The sequence below is a fragment of the Poecilia formosa genome, unplaced genomic scaffold, assembly GCF_000485575.1.
Source record: "Poecilia formosa unplaced genomic scaffold, Poecilia_formosa-5.1.2 Scaffold432, whole genome shotgun sequence".
NCBI classification, from domain to species: Eukaryota; Metazoa; Chordata; class Actinopteri; order Cyprinodontiformes; family Poeciliidae; genus Poecilia; species Poecilia formosa.
The window spans coordinates 344,446-361,804 of NW_006800371.1; the positions used below are offsets into that span (position 1 = coordinate 344,446).

At 40.8% G+C, this 17,359-nt stretch overlaps 2 protein-coding genes and 2 long non-coding RNA genes across 4 annotated transcripts in view; 3 read left to right on the forward strand and 1 right to left on the reverse strand.

Moving 5' to 3' along the window:
- The first annotated feature begins 646 nt into the window (after positions 1-646).
- LOC107833719 (uncharacterized) lies at positions 647-3,653 on the forward strand. The gene is made up of 2 exons (XR_001659480.1): positions 647-1,266; positions 1,381-3,653. It is a non-coding gene; the product is annotated as an uncharacterized LOC107833719 (long non-coding RNA).
- A 1,952-nt stretch (positions 3,654-5,605) lies between these two features.
- tmem59l (transmembrane protein 59-like) lies at positions 5,606-17,110 on the reverse strand. Its single transcript, XM_016663624.1, has 8 exons — positions 16,799-17,110; positions 16,214-16,285; positions 15,926-15,987; positions 15,595-15,747; positions 9,570-9,675; positions 9,240-9,354; positions 8,657-8,774; positions 5,606-7,380 (listed from the first exon to the last, which is right to left on the reverse strand). The coding sequence occupies exons 1-8, from the start codon at positions 16,992-16,994 to the stop codon at positions 7,222-7,224; spliced, it is 981 nt and encodes a 326-aa protein (XP_016519110.1). The 5' UTR covers positions 16,995-17,110; the 3' UTR covers positions 5,606-7,221.
- Positions 9,682-13,831, forward strand: LOC103155511 (uncharacterized). Its single transcript, XR_001659479.1, has 2 exons — positions 9,682-11,009; positions 11,551-13,831. It is a non-coding gene; the product is annotated as an uncharacterized LOC103155511 (long non-coding RNA).
- Positions 17,111-17,182: 72 nt separating the features above from the next.
- Positions 17,183-17,359, forward strand: part of crlf1b (cytokine receptor-like factor 1b) — a 12,536-nt gene continuing 12,359 nt past the window's right edge. Inside the window, exon 1 of the mRNA XM_007577225.2 lies at positions 17,183-17,278. The gene's annotated coding sequence lies outside the window, so the exon portion shown is untranslated. The remainder of the gene's footprint in view (positions 17,279-17,359) is intronic.

Consider the following 17,359-nt stretch of genomic DNA (forward strand, 5'->3'; position numbering starts at 1 on the left):
TTGGGTTGTTGCCCACTTTAATATTTCGACGATGATCGTGACTCCGTATATGGTGCTACGCTGCACCTCGGTCCAGGATCGGTTTCAGAACCGCCGCAGGAACAGGACGCCAACAGACAAGCAGCGCAGCTTTCAGGTGGCGAAGTGGTGTTAATTGGTGTTAGGATGTTGCACTTTACTTTGTTGCTCTTGTCTTACATGTTGTTCTGCTTATGTTTTAATCTGTATGGGGTTTTTCCGATTAGCCGCACAAGGATTTTAGCATTGACGTGTGGCAGATCTCAGGAGAGCTCTGTCTTGTTCTGCCGCCTGCTAACAAGTATAAAAAAATAAAGTGAATTGAATTTGATTTGAATATCAGAACCCAGTTTGTGTACGTCTTAATTAAAACCAGCCAACGTACGCTTCGTCTTCAGGTCCCGTCATCATTGCGTTACGGTTTCATCATTTTTCTCTTAGTGTAAAATTTCTGATAAATTATTCACAAATATACACTACAATGTCCAATCAGCCCCCCTGATAAACTCCCCCTCTCCTTTCTTTTAACAATCTCACACTCCTCTTTCATTATTCTGCTCATTTCCAAACACACACACACGCACACACACTCACGCTGCTGCTGTTTGTGTGTGTGTGTGTGTGTGTGTTCACCTGTGCGTGTGTGTGCGTGTGTGACTTGTTTAATGCACTGCAGGTTGGCTCCTGCAGCAGGTCTGGCCAGATAAGAGCAGCACACAGCTCTGTGCGGCTGGGAGGGAGGAAAGCTAGAGAGGAACATTGCCTCTTCACTCACATAAACCATTAAATTGTAATAATGGGGCCACCAGCGCTGTAACATGGTTCCATAGCGCCCCCTGAGGGTGATTAAGTGAGCGGCATGTGAAGATGACCAGAGATGTGGATTTGAGATGTAGGAGAACATGCCGTGAGGGAGAATAATTCAACTTGATATGCTGTATGTGAGTTAAAACAAAACACATAAAGGGATCGCAGTTCTAAAAAAAATAATGCTTCAAAAACCGCTTTGAGATCATCGAAATGAAAGGTAAACGAACCGGTTGTATAGATCAGCCATTCGCGTTCAGTGGGTGAATTTACAGTTGTAACTCTCATCCGGTCATAAACGTCCGCTTGCATGACACGTGTTGTCCGAGTTTCTGGCTGCAGCGGCCATAAAATCCCTGTTTGTCTTCTCCTCCGTCAACAGAGAGCGGCTGATTGTAGGAGGCAGAGGAAGAGTAGGACAACACTGCCTATTTGCATTCAGTGAGTCAACACACCAGCACAGACGGTACAACCCGTTCCTGTAGTTTTCATAAACCCTTCAGAAGGATGTATTTCACCAAATCACATCAGGCTCTGTCCTGGATCTCTCCCTAGTTCATTATGAACGGTATCCCATCGCAGGCAAAACCCTTTGAGAGTGCACAGAGCGAAGGCCGGTCTGGTCAAGTTACTAAAGTGGTGCTACAGCAGGTAATTTGTCTTCTCTCCACCTAAAGTGTCTGAATGTATAGCAGACGATTTTGAGCTCCAGTCCTCCTCGGAATGAGCAGTTCAAAACGCAGATTTGACCTTTTTACTCACATGGGTTTGAGAAGTGAACCTGCTGTAGGATTTTTTTTTTTTTTTTCCCAAAAACCTGTTGCTGAGGTTGCTCCTCGTCGAGAGAGCGCCTCCCTAAGGAGCATTTCCGTGCATGTCCCTCTAAGAGGAGACCCAGAACCCATTGAAAGGAGTAAACCAGGCTGTTTCAGGCAGTGGTGCAGTAGGATTGATTGTCAACTACCAAAAAAAAATGTAGGCAACAGCGAAATGATTTGTTTTTTTATTACTAATTGTAGTTTTGACATAACTGATTTGCATGTTGGCTAAATGTTGACTCTTTCAACGTTCCGCAAACTCATCGACGTGTCCATTCGAAGCTCCACCACCTGTTTGCTACTCATGGGCGCACCTGGAATCTGACGGGTTTTAACTTGTGGGATCAATAAGCGTGTGAAGAGTGCACCCAATCTCTCTGTGTTTCATTTACCATCTGGTGCAAACAACAAGAAAAATTAAGCTTAAAAGTTTAAAGTGCATCCAAAAAAAATACTTACCTCACTTAGTCAGCAAAAATCCCACAGAGCAAGAAAATTTACCTGACATTACCTGGCGATTCACCTACAGCCAACCGCCCAATAAGAAAAGTTGAAAAGGATAAACATCAAAGCTGAATGTAGATTATGTACGATTTTAGGTTTTAGGATACAGCAGGTATTCAAAACCAGTTACTTTCATTTATGGTAAGAAATAACTTATCAGGTCATAATACCTCAGCCTCCCCATCACCAACTATAGTCTTAAACTACAAAAAAAAAAAAAATGCCCCCTGAAAAAAAGAGTCAAATAAAGAATTAATGTGCTATTAGCAATTGGAAAGTCTAGAAAACGCTGAATTACTATCAAATTAAATTTGATTTCATCGTCCATGTCTGCTGTCCATGTTCCTCCTGAAAATGATGGTAGAACCCAAAACAGAGGGATGTCCTGGACTTTGACTAGGCTCCACCTCTGCTTTGAGGCACATTACGAGGTTGCACCCAACCCCCTTCTTCAAAATGCAACCACACTTCTCACTGTGTAAGTACCGATACACCTCAAGACTTTCTTATATTGTTGCCACTCCTCTGTCTGAAGGAGTGGAGCTGAAGAAGCAGGTAAATATTTTACAACACATAATCAGTTTCTTCATGTCCTCCTCCATTTTTACTAAGTTTGCAGATATTCTGTATTTTCCTGTCTACTGCATATTTCTGGACTTGGCTGGATGGATAGATGGATGTTTTCATTTGCCCAATTTTTGCATAATAGTCCATTGTGACGTGAACATCTTGTTGCATGCATGATGATGATGATACATTGACACATCATGCACAGTGACCAGCTGAAGTCTCTGCACCAACCCCACTTCTGAATGTCTGTCATGACATCAAGGGGTAATGTAATGTAACACCCTCTCATGGTGCAGCTTCCACCCTTTGATTATGTGTCACAGCTAAGGCATGTTTTGATATTTTCCTTCTGTCTTTGTGTCTTTCACACAGCCAACCAGCATGTTATGCTAATTGGACACATGCGCTGGAAGCTCTGTTGTGCTGGCCTTGTTTTGAGCTGTTTGATTAGGAATTCATTGTATCTGGTCTGTGTTTGATGCCGTGACAAAGAGGCCTACGCAATGTTTTATTTTTTTTTGTCTTTGTTCCATTATTTCTCCTCATATTCTCATTTTTCTTTTTAACAGGTTGGGATTCTCTACATTTACAGTTTGTTATCTTCAGTGTAAAAAGATAAAATCGCGTTCCACACCCCCTCTTCATATCCTTTCCAGATGGCAGCCAGTGAATTATAGCATTTATTTGCTTATTGGTTGTAGCAGCAGCTTTCAACTGTTATGTTTTCTGTGAAAATTTCTCTCTCGACCATCTTAGTGAAGATATCAAAAGGCTACATAATTGTCTGTCAAACAAGTTCACAAACCCTTCATGCACTCCAAATCTTCTTTTTCTGATTATTTGATTTGAATTTTTTTCCACAGCTTCTTCTCTGGTCTCTGAACTTTTTTGAACCCTAACAGGAGAGATTTGCTTTAGATTTTCTTAAATATGATATTAAAAAAAAAAACAAGAAGCGCGAAGCACTTGTCCGACTTCATGAACTTTGCTGCCCCCAAGTGGATTTTTTATTTACTACGCCATTTGAATGCATTTCTGGCTGAATGTTTTTTTGTTGTTGTTGTTGTTGTTTGTTTGTTTGTTTGATTGTTTTGTTTTGTTTTTGTTTTATTTTAAATCAGAGCATTTAATTTTCATGCTATAATTTTGTTCTTGAATGATTTTCACATTTGCTTCTTTGATTTTTTTTTTTTTTTTGCACAACACTTTTATTATTTTTAAATGAATGTCATTGCCAAATTAATATATTGTCATTTATTAATGTATTGTTCAGGTCAAGCAGTTCTGATGAATTTTGAAAAGCTGCTAATTTTAATGTTTGAGGTGAAGGTAAAGGCTAAATTGAAGTTTTAGAGTTACACTGTTGTCCTGTTTGCACATCGTAGTGAACATGATCTTTTTAAAAAAATAAATAAATAAACATCTTATTTAAGAGATTGGAGTTTGGGACTTTTTGAACAGGTAAATCAAAATAAAGTTATTTTAAATTTAAAAAAAAGTCTGCACATAGTGTATTGCAAAACATAGCTAACTACACTACATTGTAGGATGAACATTTGACCTGGGTATAAATAATTTTTTTTCTATGATGTATTTATTTATTTTTTCCAGATTAAACTCCTAGGAAATTCACAGTGGCTAGTAAAATAACTACAAATGGGTGAAATGCTACTCTACATTTTAATGAAAACACTCTGACTAAAGCAAATTAAACTGTGATGACAAAAATTACCTCAAAAATCTTGGAGTGACTCAAGCTGAACTTGTAGAAAGTTTGAGAACCACAACAATCTACAGGAGACTCTGACTCAACTGCAAGAGAGGAAATCTGAAAGTTGCAAGTTCGATTCCAGATTCTTTCCGTGCTACACGTCAAAACGCTCTTAAACAAGATAGTTAATACCACGTTCCCACCAATATGCAGGAAAGGGTGGCTCTAAATGGTCTTTGAATGGGTTAAGAAGTGATGAATTACTCTATTTTAAAGCAACTCCAGACATACCCCAAGCAGTAAGTTAGATTTTTGCAGAGGCCTTTTTTATTTATTTATTTGTTTCATGACATTACATATAGACACTGTCCGTCTGCTCTAGCTGTGTTTTTAAAACTCAGAACTTCTTCTTGGTTCCTTCAATTATCTGAGCTTAAACGGGGGGAAACATCCATCCATCCATCCATCCATCCATTTTCTTTACACCCTTGTCCCTTAGTGGGGTCAGGAGGGGTGCTAGTGCCTCCTATCTCCAGCTAACGTTCCAGGTGAGAGGCGGGGTTCACCCTGGACAGGTCGCCAGTCTGTCGCAGGGCAACACAGAGACACACAGGACAAACAACCATGCACACACACTCTCACCTAAGGGCAATTTGGAGAGGCCAATTAACCTGACAGTCAAGTTTTTGGACTGTGGGAGGAAACTGGAGTACCCGGAGAAAACCCACGCATGCACAGGGAGAACATGCAAACTCCATGCAGAAAGACCGGGGCTGGGAATCGAACCCAGAACCTTTTTGGGAAACCTCCAATGACTTTTAAATAACAATACAGGGAAGTCTGTCTTCCTGGAAGTATCACCAAATTAGGACCGAGTTAAAACTTTTGCACAGAACCACTTATTTCTCATAAGAAGTAGTGTGAACTTCGAAAAAGGAAAAACACAGACACTGAATCTATAATGTCAATCGTCCATTTATTAAATATTCTTCTTACTAACGAAAACAAAAAACCTCCGCTTGCATATTTTATTGATTTACAGTGAAAACACTTTATTTCATCATGTTGTATCATTTCACTGGAAATAAACAGTAAAAAGAAACAAATACAGTTTGATTTAATCAACTCATATCCTGTAACTTTGAGCTCGAAGCTGCACATATACTGATCAGATGGCTTTTTTTTTTTTTTTTTTTTTTTTTAATCAAGAGTCCTAGCTATAAATCATTATTATACGTTTTAGGTTAACTGTAAATATGAACACATAAAACATAAAAAAAATAAAAAATCACAAGTCCACAATAAAGAAGTGTTGTTACTGGCATGGCGAGTGCTTAGAACAAACTATCATCTAAAAAACAAACAAACAAACAAACAAACAAACAAAAGGATTTATCACTTGCATGCACGGTTAATTGTCTACATAAGGGGGGGGGGGTTAAAAGAGAGCATTACAGGACACCAAAAGCAAAAGCACGGAGAGGAAAACAAAATATCTTCTCTAAGACTGTGCAATTCTGTTCAATAACAAAGGTCTATGTTCAAAGCTTTGCATTACACATTATTACAGGGGTTATCCTTCAATATGTGCTCCTAAGGACATACAAAATAGTCAGCTATTGGAAAGCACATGGCACAGGTAACAGCTACAAAGTCTCGAAGTGATATAAGAGCCATAGTAATCATAATAATCATAGCTATATTGATACAGCATCTGGTGCCATCTTGTACTGTTGTGTGTTTCTCTGTGCTGCAATGGTCGTACACAAAAGAGCGTTTACACTTGTGTGATGCGTTAAATGTCTATGGCACTTCAGCAAAACACTTCAGCAGATTACTTATGTCGATGACTCAGAATAAATAGGGAAGAAGAAAATAAATAACGGCTTCAGCTTTTCTCGTTTCCAGTCAGCACGCCCAGATGCTGTCGTTTGAATTTGTTCTCCGCAGATGAATGAGCGCTGTTGCAGATTTATCCAAACACACACACACACACACACGCACACACACACACACACACACACACACACACACACACACACACACACACACACACAGGAATTAGGAGGTAGGGGAGGGCTAATTTAGTTTTTGTCTCCCTGGTGAGGATTACTCACCTGAGAACGATGTCAAGAAGAGGATTTTCAATTTCAGAGCCGTTTGCAAAGGCGATATTTCTGAAGAGCTCATAAAGCTGATTATGTAAACAGATCATAAACTGCGTATTTGTTACTGCGTTTGTTTCCCGCGGCGCTGTCAAGTACTTTGCTCACCTTTCATTCATCTTCCTCCCTCCCGCCGCCTTCCATCTCTCGAGTCTGAGCGAGACGTTTTAATTAATCCCAACTCTGCGCAAATGAGATAAATTAAATCTAACACGAATCTGTGCGTTTGTCCAAGCTCAACATTACGAATGCCGGCGGAGCTCTCGGCTGTCATCCATCCTCTCTCTGCTCGTCTCGTGTGCGGACGTGAGACTAAACTGAACAGAGGGCTGCGTCTCTCCGCCCGTGAGCGAAGCGGGTCGTTAATGGTAATCTGAGGATGAACTTGCAGAAAAGTGGACTGTACAATAAAAAAAAAAATGAAAAAGAAAAAAGAAACATCCTGCTGACACGAGATGTTATTGATTAATCTGAGTAAACAGAACATGGAGCCGTGCTTTTCTTTTTTTTTTCTTTTTTTTTTTTTAAATTAAACATATTTTAAAAACTCTGCTGAGTGGCGCGTTGATGACAGGCCACATGTTTTACACGCGGTCACCAAAAGTAACGAGACACGGCCGCTTTCTCTCTAAACGCAGGTTTTGTTGAGATCAACCTTGACCGGAAGCGGTCCTGCCTCCTGGGCTTCCTCCGACTGCTTCACGCTGACGGCGATCATGGAGCTCAGGTGGAAAGGGTTGACCTTGTGTACATGTTCCATGAACTCCTTATCTCCATTGATGCTCAGCTGAGAAAAGCAAAGAAAAGCAAAGACAATATAGCAAATAGCCAACGAAAACATGACTGCACTGGCCAAAAAAAATTGTCTGTTTTTTTTTTTTTTTTCAAACTGTTTTAGGGTCATTTTGATGGGCTGAATCCAAAAATCACATTGGTTTTTGCTCAATCAGGTCAACATTCAACATGCAACAATTTACGGAAATCCATGTTCCTAACATTTAATTAATACACTCTGTTAGAAAACTTTTTGTTTTCTCCTATATCCTTTTTTGGATGAGAAGTATTAACGGAAATGAACGGATAACGTCACAAAAATGTAATCAATTTAGTCGGTCTCTAAATCGAAATAGAATAAAAATTTAACCCGATTGAGAAAAATGGATCATTTTTTGGATTCAACGGTGCAAAACAGTCCTAGTTCAGATGAAAAAACATAGACAGCTTTCAACAAATAGTTTTTGTAACCCAGTCATATTTAAGCAAATCTGTTCCCTATCTTGCCATTTATTTTTGATGTGTTTAAAAACACATGAAAATAAAGGCATTTATTGATTGATTGATTGATTGATTGATTGATTGATTGATTGATTGATTGATTGATTGATTGATTGATCGATTGATCGATCTATCCAGTAGTGTAGCAATCAAAATCGCTGTCAGAGGGATATTTATTTTTATGCTTATGCATGAACCGACCTTCTGGGAATTACATTTCAATTCACTATTAGTGTTACAAAATGGTCAGAAAGGACAGATAAGACAGAATCATTTAGATGTTAAAACTATAAATTGGAGGGTGTACTTTGTCTTTAATGGAGAATATGGAGAATAATCATTGTTTTCCAAAAAATGTGCAGCCTTATTAAACAACTTGTGAAAACAACTTAAGCTAAACGTCTATCGACCGATTTGATATGCACAAAAGAGAAAGTATGACACATTTAGAGAGATAATAAATAAGAAGGTTTATCTATGGCTGCTGAACATTTTTAGCAGTGAAGCACTGCTAATACTTTGATATTTTAATAAACAACTAATAATTCAGAATCACAAACAGCATAAGAGGGTCGACATCGGGCAAGGCTTAAAACTATTTAATCACTAAAATATGTGTTGCATAACAAGGATTTGGTGATGAAGAGGCATTTAATAAACTGAACAGAAAACACTGTAACTCATCTCGCTGGATTTCCACTAATATCATAGCAGTGATCTAAAGCTGCAGGCAGAGGAGGAGAATACAGCAGGGGGCAGAACACGGAGATGCTCTTCTGAATACGTACCTGCGTCTTGATGTGCTGCTCCGGCGCGGTGACGAGGCTGGCGCAGCTCAGCCACAGCATGACCATGATGGACAGGAAGAGACAAGCAGCTAAAATCCACCGAGGAAGACCTGAGCGTCTGGAACAAGGAAGAGGGAGACTGACCCTGAAACACTAAAAGGATTCATAACCAGACCAGTCGAAAATAAAAAATACATCTATCATTCTCTGTTAAATGTCGTCACTCGTTTACTGCAATCCAACAAGTGCGGTCTAATGGTACACGGCTCGGTGTCCAGAGGCGGAGATAATCCCAGTTATGATCGTAAGTTTTATTTTATTTATTTTTTTATTTTTTCAATCAAATATTACCAACGGGAGGCATTTCAAACTGTGGACTTTTGCCACAAAGATTATCAAAAGCTACAACCGAACAGGAGGAAACAGAACAAGGAACAAGTGGAAAGCTGTGGTGCATCTGAATAAGATTCAATACAAGCAAGTTCTGAATCATTTAATCACGTGAATCAGCTCACCAAAAATATATATTTTCTCTCTCTCTCTCTCTCTCTTTCTCTCTCTCTCTCTCTCAAAGGTTTCTGACCTTGACATGCAGCCCAGGAAGTCGTGGTCAGCTGCAGCGTCCTCTGCGTGCTGGACGGGGCGCTTCCCTTTGATCGCCGACTTGCCTGCTCCTCTGTCTCCTCGCCCTTTAACGCCTGCCAGGCAATTAGAAAAAAGTTCTCCGCTTTGCTGACACGCTCAATATTCACTCAACTCTTTCACGTTTTGCCACATTACACCGACGACGGTCAACGCAACATGTTGGGATTTCATGCAGGAGGCCAGGACGGCTCGACGGACAGATTGTTACGGCCAAACTGTTGATCCGAGTCCCGTGTATTGTTTGTAAGTGTTGTGGAAATGTTCCTACCGTGGGGTCTCTGGGTGTGGGAGTGGACCTGAGGCCAGGGTTTGTCGGCCACGCTGGATCGAGGAGCCTGCAGCTCCGGCATGGAGTACTCCATCTCTGGCTGGCTCTGACGTCACAACAAACAAGAGCAGAAAGATATTTAGCCATGAGTGGAAATATAGACAGGAAACTTTCACCGATTTCATGCACAACTTTCCAAACTTCTTCATTGATATGTAGATTTCGGATCTGTGGCGTTATTCTAGACAGAACATGATTGGTAAACCACTTTAAGACAATAGTTCAAAGATCATACCAAAGCATGTTAAGCCCCTTGTTCTACAAGAATTATACAAATAATAATCTGTAACCTTTATGGCATCCCTCAAGAATGGGTTGACAGCTTTAGCTTCTGGTGCAAAAATATATCTTTTCCATACAAATTCTTGTGTGTTTTGCTTATTAACATGATTCTTCCACATTTACAGCTAAGCATTGTTTTGAAACCAAAGCAGTGTTTTTACTTTCTAAGCCTTTAGACTTCAGTAAAACAAAGTGAGAGATGTCTACAAATGGGAAGAAAAAAAAACTCTGAACTTTCCCTATTCTAGCATAACTTTAAACAGCCTGGTTATGCTTGAATGTTAATGTGTCTGAACTAAAATAATTAAAATTAACACGAGGAAACAATAGCACATTACTTATCACAGTTACTTTTTCGCAAAGGGTTTGAATAAAATCCTAGGTGGAAAACTGCTTTTTGTATTAACTCGGATCACCTTTTTATCCCACAAAAATTGTTTGATGATCTGAAATGTTTAAATGTGACTAGAAAGTACGCAGAAGAAGCAAGGGACACATTCATACTTTGAAAATACAATAATTTGCTGGTAAACTAAAAGTTTCCATCTTGACATCGGGATTTTATGAGCACTAATAACTTTCCCTGAAGCTCATTAAGGACAGAGTTTTTATTGAAGATTTTCTGTGTTCCTTCATATTATTTCACTCACCTAAATGGGTTTTAACTTAGTACTGAGGTAGTTTCTAAAAAAATAAAAAATACAGCTAAAACACAGATTGCCTGTCGTCACTGTTTTCACTGTTTTGTGTTTTGTTCACCAAGAGGACTCATTAAAAGAGGATTTTGCTTTCCCACTGCTGACCCTCTTTTCCCTACAGCAGCAGCTGCAGTCACTTTTAATAATAGCATTGCTGGCCTCAGCAACAACACACACATGCATGTGCACCTAACGGTAAATCATCTCCCGCTGCAGCTTGAATCCTCCCAACTGTTTTTTTTTTTTTCCCCCCTGTTCATGTAATAATTCATGTGTTTTCATCCAGATCTGAACCTCCTATAGTAGCACCAGAATGTTGGTCTGCGCCAACCAAAACCAGTCACTAGTCTGAGACAACAAAGTGCGGCAGCGTCCCGGAGTCACAGTGGAGAAATGAAAGGTTAGTTCACCTCCCAAAAATGCCAAAATGAAAAGGCAGTTTTACAGCTGAATTTAGGAAAGCTCTCGTGAGTCATGTTTTTTCTGACCGAGCGCATTGAAACCAGATGTAGAGCCAGTGTAAAACGCTGTGACAGGAAAAACGTATATGGGTGATTTTTAGTGAGCTGCAGACCGAAATGATCAGAGGAAGAGATAAATGTACTCTGTATTAAAAAAAGAGTTGGAATAGGAGACCTTATCTTTGTGGCTTTTAAATGAATATTTCTACTTTAGACATTTCTGAGTTTCTTCCACTCATATAGTTGAAATCAGATAATTTACATATATACACACACACTAGGTCTGAACAATATGACTGAGAAATGTATCATAATGTAAGTGTTTCATATCAGTTGATATTGATAATTATTGTTTAGTTTTTTTTGTTTGTTTTAAATATCTGAAATACTGGGTGAACCATTGTGGTTCACTGGAGTGTGAACCCATTGTGCATACATATTTTTTTTCCCTAACTGTCTGACATTTTGTTATTACATTAGTTGAGCCTGTTAGTTGTGTCAGCCCACCCCATCATAAACACAATTCAGCGTCAAGTGGCTGAATTGCCTCCTCAGGAACCATCCAGTACTACAGAGCGATGATAATGGCCTCGTCATTTAATCCAGGTGTAGTGAAACAAACACATATAAAAGCTACGCGACACCAATTTTTAGATCGGGGTTTGAGACCCCTGTGCTAGATGCATTATCAACAAAGACAAATCCACACTGAGTCACCCTGTATCATTCAGCTAAACCTGCAGACTCTTTAAATCGGCCAACATGGCGATCTATCCTATTGCTATGAATTTTTTGTTGTTGTTGTTTTAGTTATTTTAGACTGCAGACACATTTTGTCTCTCTTAGCTTCCATCACTCCTCATTTCTGTATCTGTGGTTGGGTTTTCTGTGTAGTTCTTCATATCTCCACTGGAGGACGCCATGGAGAGCTCAACTTTTGCACACTTGCTTGTCATCCCAAACCCAACGACTGACAACCTCAAAGCTCCTAATTGTTCAACTCCTCTGTGCAACCTGTCCGCTCACCAGCATCTCCACCTTCCCACCAAACCCCCAAGTCTCTCTCTCTCTCTCTCTCTCTCTCTCTCTCTCTCTCTCTCTCTCTCTCTCTTTCTCTAGAATTATTACTGATGTTAACCTGACAGAACATAGTTTCAAAAAACTTAAAACCAACCCTTTCGCTCTGGGAGACGTGCCCTGTGCTCTGAAGAAACTACAATTGCAGCAGTATCTTGCTTTTGAGCGTTCCTTCTATCTTTCTTTATTGTTTACTTGCATGGGGATAAGTGCTAAAAACAAAACATTGCAACATTTACAGCCTCGGCTAATTTGCTAACCACATCCCCAGACATGCCTGTTTGCTGCAGGAGGGACAAGCTTTTTTCTTTTTTTTTCTTTTTTTCGTACATCTGGTATCTCATTTCAAGTGTGTATTTCTGAAAACAAAGTTAGACACAACCAGAGCAATGGCTGCTTGTAGATTGTCAGGCCTTTGTGGACATTATCATACTGTAATTTGTATTTCAGAGAGCATTTCCCACCTTTGCCATCCCTCAGTGTGTTGGATTTTTTTTTTTTTTTTTTAAGTTTGAACCTGTCACATTTCTGGCAGTGTATCAACTGCAAGCTAAACATAGGCCTGACAAGCTCCCTACAGCCCTGCTGAGGCAGGCTTCCCTTCACAGTGTTGTTCTGCATGCATACATCCGTCACCCAGTCCAAAAGCAACTCTGAGATGGATGCATTGCCCGACAGCCAAGTCGGCGCACAAATCCTCACACGCAATCCTGAATTCCCACATGAAGAGGGCTCTTTTCATACAGAAGCACTTCTGTGAGGGTTAGAGTGCATAAACACTATCATTTCCCTGTGAAACGGTCAATTATGCAGCTAAAACTGTCATCCATGCGTCCAAACAGTAAAAAAAAAAAAAAACACTTGACAGAGATGCAGGTTTCTGGTCAGCTTTTTTAAACTGCAGGGTTTGATTGTGCAGCCTGGTGGTTTAGCAAAGCAAATCTTTTTTACAGCTTCAATAGGTAGGTGTCTTATTGTGTTGACTTCAGTTTAAGATTCTTAAAACTCCTCTAGAAAGCAATGCATCGCTGCATGTTTGTAAAAAAAAAAAAAAAAAAAAAAAAAGTTGCATGAACGTTACTTTTCAAAGTTAAACAAGCAAAAGAATGTTTTATCTGGATGCAATCTCAAATGAAATACACCTGCCCCAGTCGCTTAAGAAAAACTGGTCAATGTTTCGGTAAAAGTTTCTCGAAAGTGTGAGAATTTACTTCTAACAATGTAATTGCCGCATTCACATTTTATTTTCAGCAGTCCTCCGCTTGTTAAATTCTGCATTGTGTCCCATTTTATTGTGACTTCACCAACGAGGCTCTCGGAGTATAAAACTGAGCGTCATGGCATCATGTAAGAGGATGTTTTTAAACCTTTAAAGTTGTGTGAGAATAAATAAAAAGATTTTGTCACTGTCACAATTCGGCCGCCTTTCCCTGCCCAGCTGCATGCTCACTCATGCTGCACATTCGGTACACGACGGCCGCCAAATGGGGTGCGACAGCTGCTGGCACTCTACCCAACCTTAAGAGAGGCGTAGAGTCGAGGGTATAATCTTAACAGGAAACAGAGTGCAGCATCAAATAATCTACAGGGGTCTGCTGGGTTCCTTTAAACCCCAAATTACAACCATATGAAACAAAAAAAAAATGGCTACATCTCATTTTGAGCCATAGAATAACTAGAGAATCCAAGGGACTGATACATTTTTATGCACAATACGACCACAAACTTCAGCGTATTTTCTACAAATAGACCAACCCAACGTAGAACATAATCATGAAGTGGAAGAAAAGAGTTACGGAGAAAGGAAGAGAGAAGAACCCAAAAAGAGTGGAGTTCATATATATTCAGGTCACTTCTACTTTATAGAACCACCTTCCACTGCAGGTAAAGCTGGAAATGTTTGGGATCTTTTCTTCCAACTAGTCACACTAAGAGACAGAAATCTTGAAAAAAAATTTCCCCCTCTGTAACATAGTGCCAGTTGAGTCAGATTAGAAGGAGAGTTCCTGTACATTTTACGTTTCAAATCTTACAGATTTAGGTTTGAACTTTGACTAGGCCAATTCTAATTCTAATAGAATCACCTACAAACCAGGTGCTAAACTGAGGAAGCATTAAGAGACTGTCACACTCCCTCCACCATATTTAACAATCAATTTGATCTTTTGTGTGCGTGCGTGCGTGCGTGCGTGCGTGCGTGCGTGCGTGCGTGTGTGTGTGTGTGTGTGTGTGTGTGAAAAATGTAGCACTATTATGCCAGATGTGACACGACACACACTTTCCAAAAGGTTCCCCTTTGTCTCGTCTCTCCGCAGAATAGCTCCACAAACATTTGAGTCATTTAGGGAAATTTTCTGGAGAATCGAGATTTTCTTTGGTAAATTTGAGAAGCATCCTTTGTGTTTGCATTGGTTAGCGGTGATTTTCCCCTTTGAACATGATGGATGTAATTTAGATTTATGCGCCGTCTTTCTCATTGTTGAATCCTGAACGCTGACATTAAATGAGGCAAGTGAAGCCTGCAGAGTTTCAGATGTGGTTCTGGGTTTTACTGAGACCTCCTGACGGACTCGTCCACATGCTCTCAAAGTAATTTTGGCAAACCGGCAACTCCTGGGAAGATTCATCGCAGTTCCATGTTTTCTCCATTTGTAGATGAGGCTCTCATTGTGGTTCACTGGAGTGCCCAAACCTTAGAAACGGTTTGGTAAGCCTTGGATTCTCATCTGCTCTTGAATTTCTTTAGATCTGTGTAAATCTGTTGCCTTTTGGCATCTTTTAGCCTACTTCATGTTGTCAGACGGGTTCTTTTGAATTTCTTGGTTATGCTGGCCTGCCAGTAAGAAATTTAAAAGTGACTAAAAAACAAAGCCAATATTTCAGATAATAACTGTTACTTTATGATTTAATAAGGGAAGGGAAATTATATTTTCTCATGCGGTCATTTTGGTTTGAAATCTTTTCCCTTAAAAATGAAGGGAATTTAATATTAATTTTGTGATCTAATATTAAAATGTGTTTGATCATTTGAAATATTAAAGTATGAGGAAAAAGTACATAGGAAGTTTGTGAGAGGGTGAAACCATTTCACAGTGCAGTGATAGTACCACTTGTGTATTTCACTGGAGTATTTTTGAATTAATTTGATTGGTGTGAGCTGAACTTAAACCAAACCATCCTGTTAAGAAATCAAATAAGAATTCGATGTTTCTGCCTTGCGAAGTGGCTCAGGTTTACCGAACTGAAGTTAAATGAACAAGCCTCTGTTGGGTTTCGAAAAAGTATAAGAAAATGGGATTTTATAAAAAAATTAATAAAACCAAACATTTCGGAATCGGTGATATTCTACCTAAGTGCAAGCTGCCTCGTAAATAATTACTTTGCATTAAAGTTGTCTTCTTTAAAATTAAAAAGAATTTTTTAAGATCTCGTCGGGGGGCCTCTTACTTGGAAAACCACAACCTTGCCGTCGTCGGCCTGCAAGTAGAAGGTCCAGGTGGAGGAGATGAAGCTCTGGGCCGAGCTGACGATGTCGTTGCACCAGCTGGACACGGCCTCCATCACAGAGGGGGGCTTCGGGCGCAAGGTCATGGCCCTCAGCTGCCAGAGGGACGAGAACAGGTCAAACAGTTAGACCCAGAAAAGCCTGGCTGACCTCGGTGTGCATGCAAACGTGTCTGCTATGGTAATTTTCAGCGGCGACTGGTGAGTCATGCTCGTTTAGAAAAGCAGCACGTAGGTATGTGAATTTATTGTGTACGGAGCTGCCTTCCCTCACCTTCCTCCTCAAGGTCTCGATTTTCTCCGCTAGTTGGTAGAAACAGCACCCTCTAGCGTCCACTGCGAGCAAAGGTGAGACAAAGAGAACCTCTGAAATATTTACTGCAGCTTTTTCAGCATCTTTTCGGGGGGGGATTGTTGATGTTTGGGTGAAAGCCGAGATAAGAACTGTTCGTTTTTCAGCAAACGATATTTGGTTTGAATGCATTTCCGAAAACATGATAAACAAAAGCAGGCCGATTAATATGCATCATAAGCCTACATCCTTACTGTTTTCGCATCGCACAGTTCTCAAGTGTGCGATAAAGCCCGCTTTCAGGTCTGCTCCTCGCAGCCTTGCAGGACGTCTGAACCACACCTGAAGGCAGCAGAGAAGCAGAGGGAGGGGAGACCACGGATAAAGGCTGCGGATTTAGCCGCATTAAATCAAAGAAACCGCAAGAAAAATGTCCTTCATCCCCGCATCCCGCTCGGGACCAGTTTGGCCTCCTTCTGTGCGCAGAACCGCAAACTGTCACTAACTGGTATCCCCTGATCCTAATCTGTCATGGTGCAGTGTTGAGTAGGTTAAATCACGGGACTTGCCTTGGATGCAGTCCACATCTTGGACTTGCCTCCAGGGCGCAGACGAAAGCGAGCTGCATCTTTTCGGCCTAATTGTGCGCGCCGTACAGCGCATCCAAGAAGATGCAGAGAAATGTCCGAGCCTGGCTGCGCAGAAATGCGTTTACCTCAGCTATTCATTCTTCACACCGTAACTAACCGAAAACAGCTCGTTATAAAAGACGCTGATGTCGCTGTTGAAACATTGATTATGATAAGGATCGTACCCGCTTTCAGCCAGTGCTAACGGGATTTTCCTTTCAAAGACAGCGAAGCGCACGGGAGCAACTTACTTTAGCGGGGCTTTTGTTTTTGATGGTGAGCTGGCATTGCTTTTTGCAGTAATTGATGTCACCCAGCTGGTTGTCAAACAGATCCGAGGACGTCGCGGCAGCGAGCCCGGCGAGAAGAACCGAGAGCAGGGCGGGGAACCAGCCGCGCATGCTGCCGCCGAACCGGAGCATCTGAGGGAGCCTGGAGAGAGGAGCGGAGAGTCGGCCTTCAACCCGCACTGAGCTACCTGGGATGGTGCTGCTGCTGCTGCTGCTGCTGCCTCGGCTCCGCTCGGGTCCTGTCTGTCTGTTGCTCTTCCGATCAGCTCCTGCTCATGGCGTCACGCGCATCATCACCATTCTGCTCGCACACACGCACGCGCGCGCCGTTCTTCTTTAAACTGAACCTGCAGAGCAGCCTTCACTGCAGTGTGTAATGTGCCTCTGATGACTTTGGCACAAACTGTTAGAAGATGGTAAGCGAAGATGATGTTGGCAGCAGTGATTCATCCCGCTTAAATGAGATGAGAAAATGAAAAAAAAAAAAAAATAAAAAA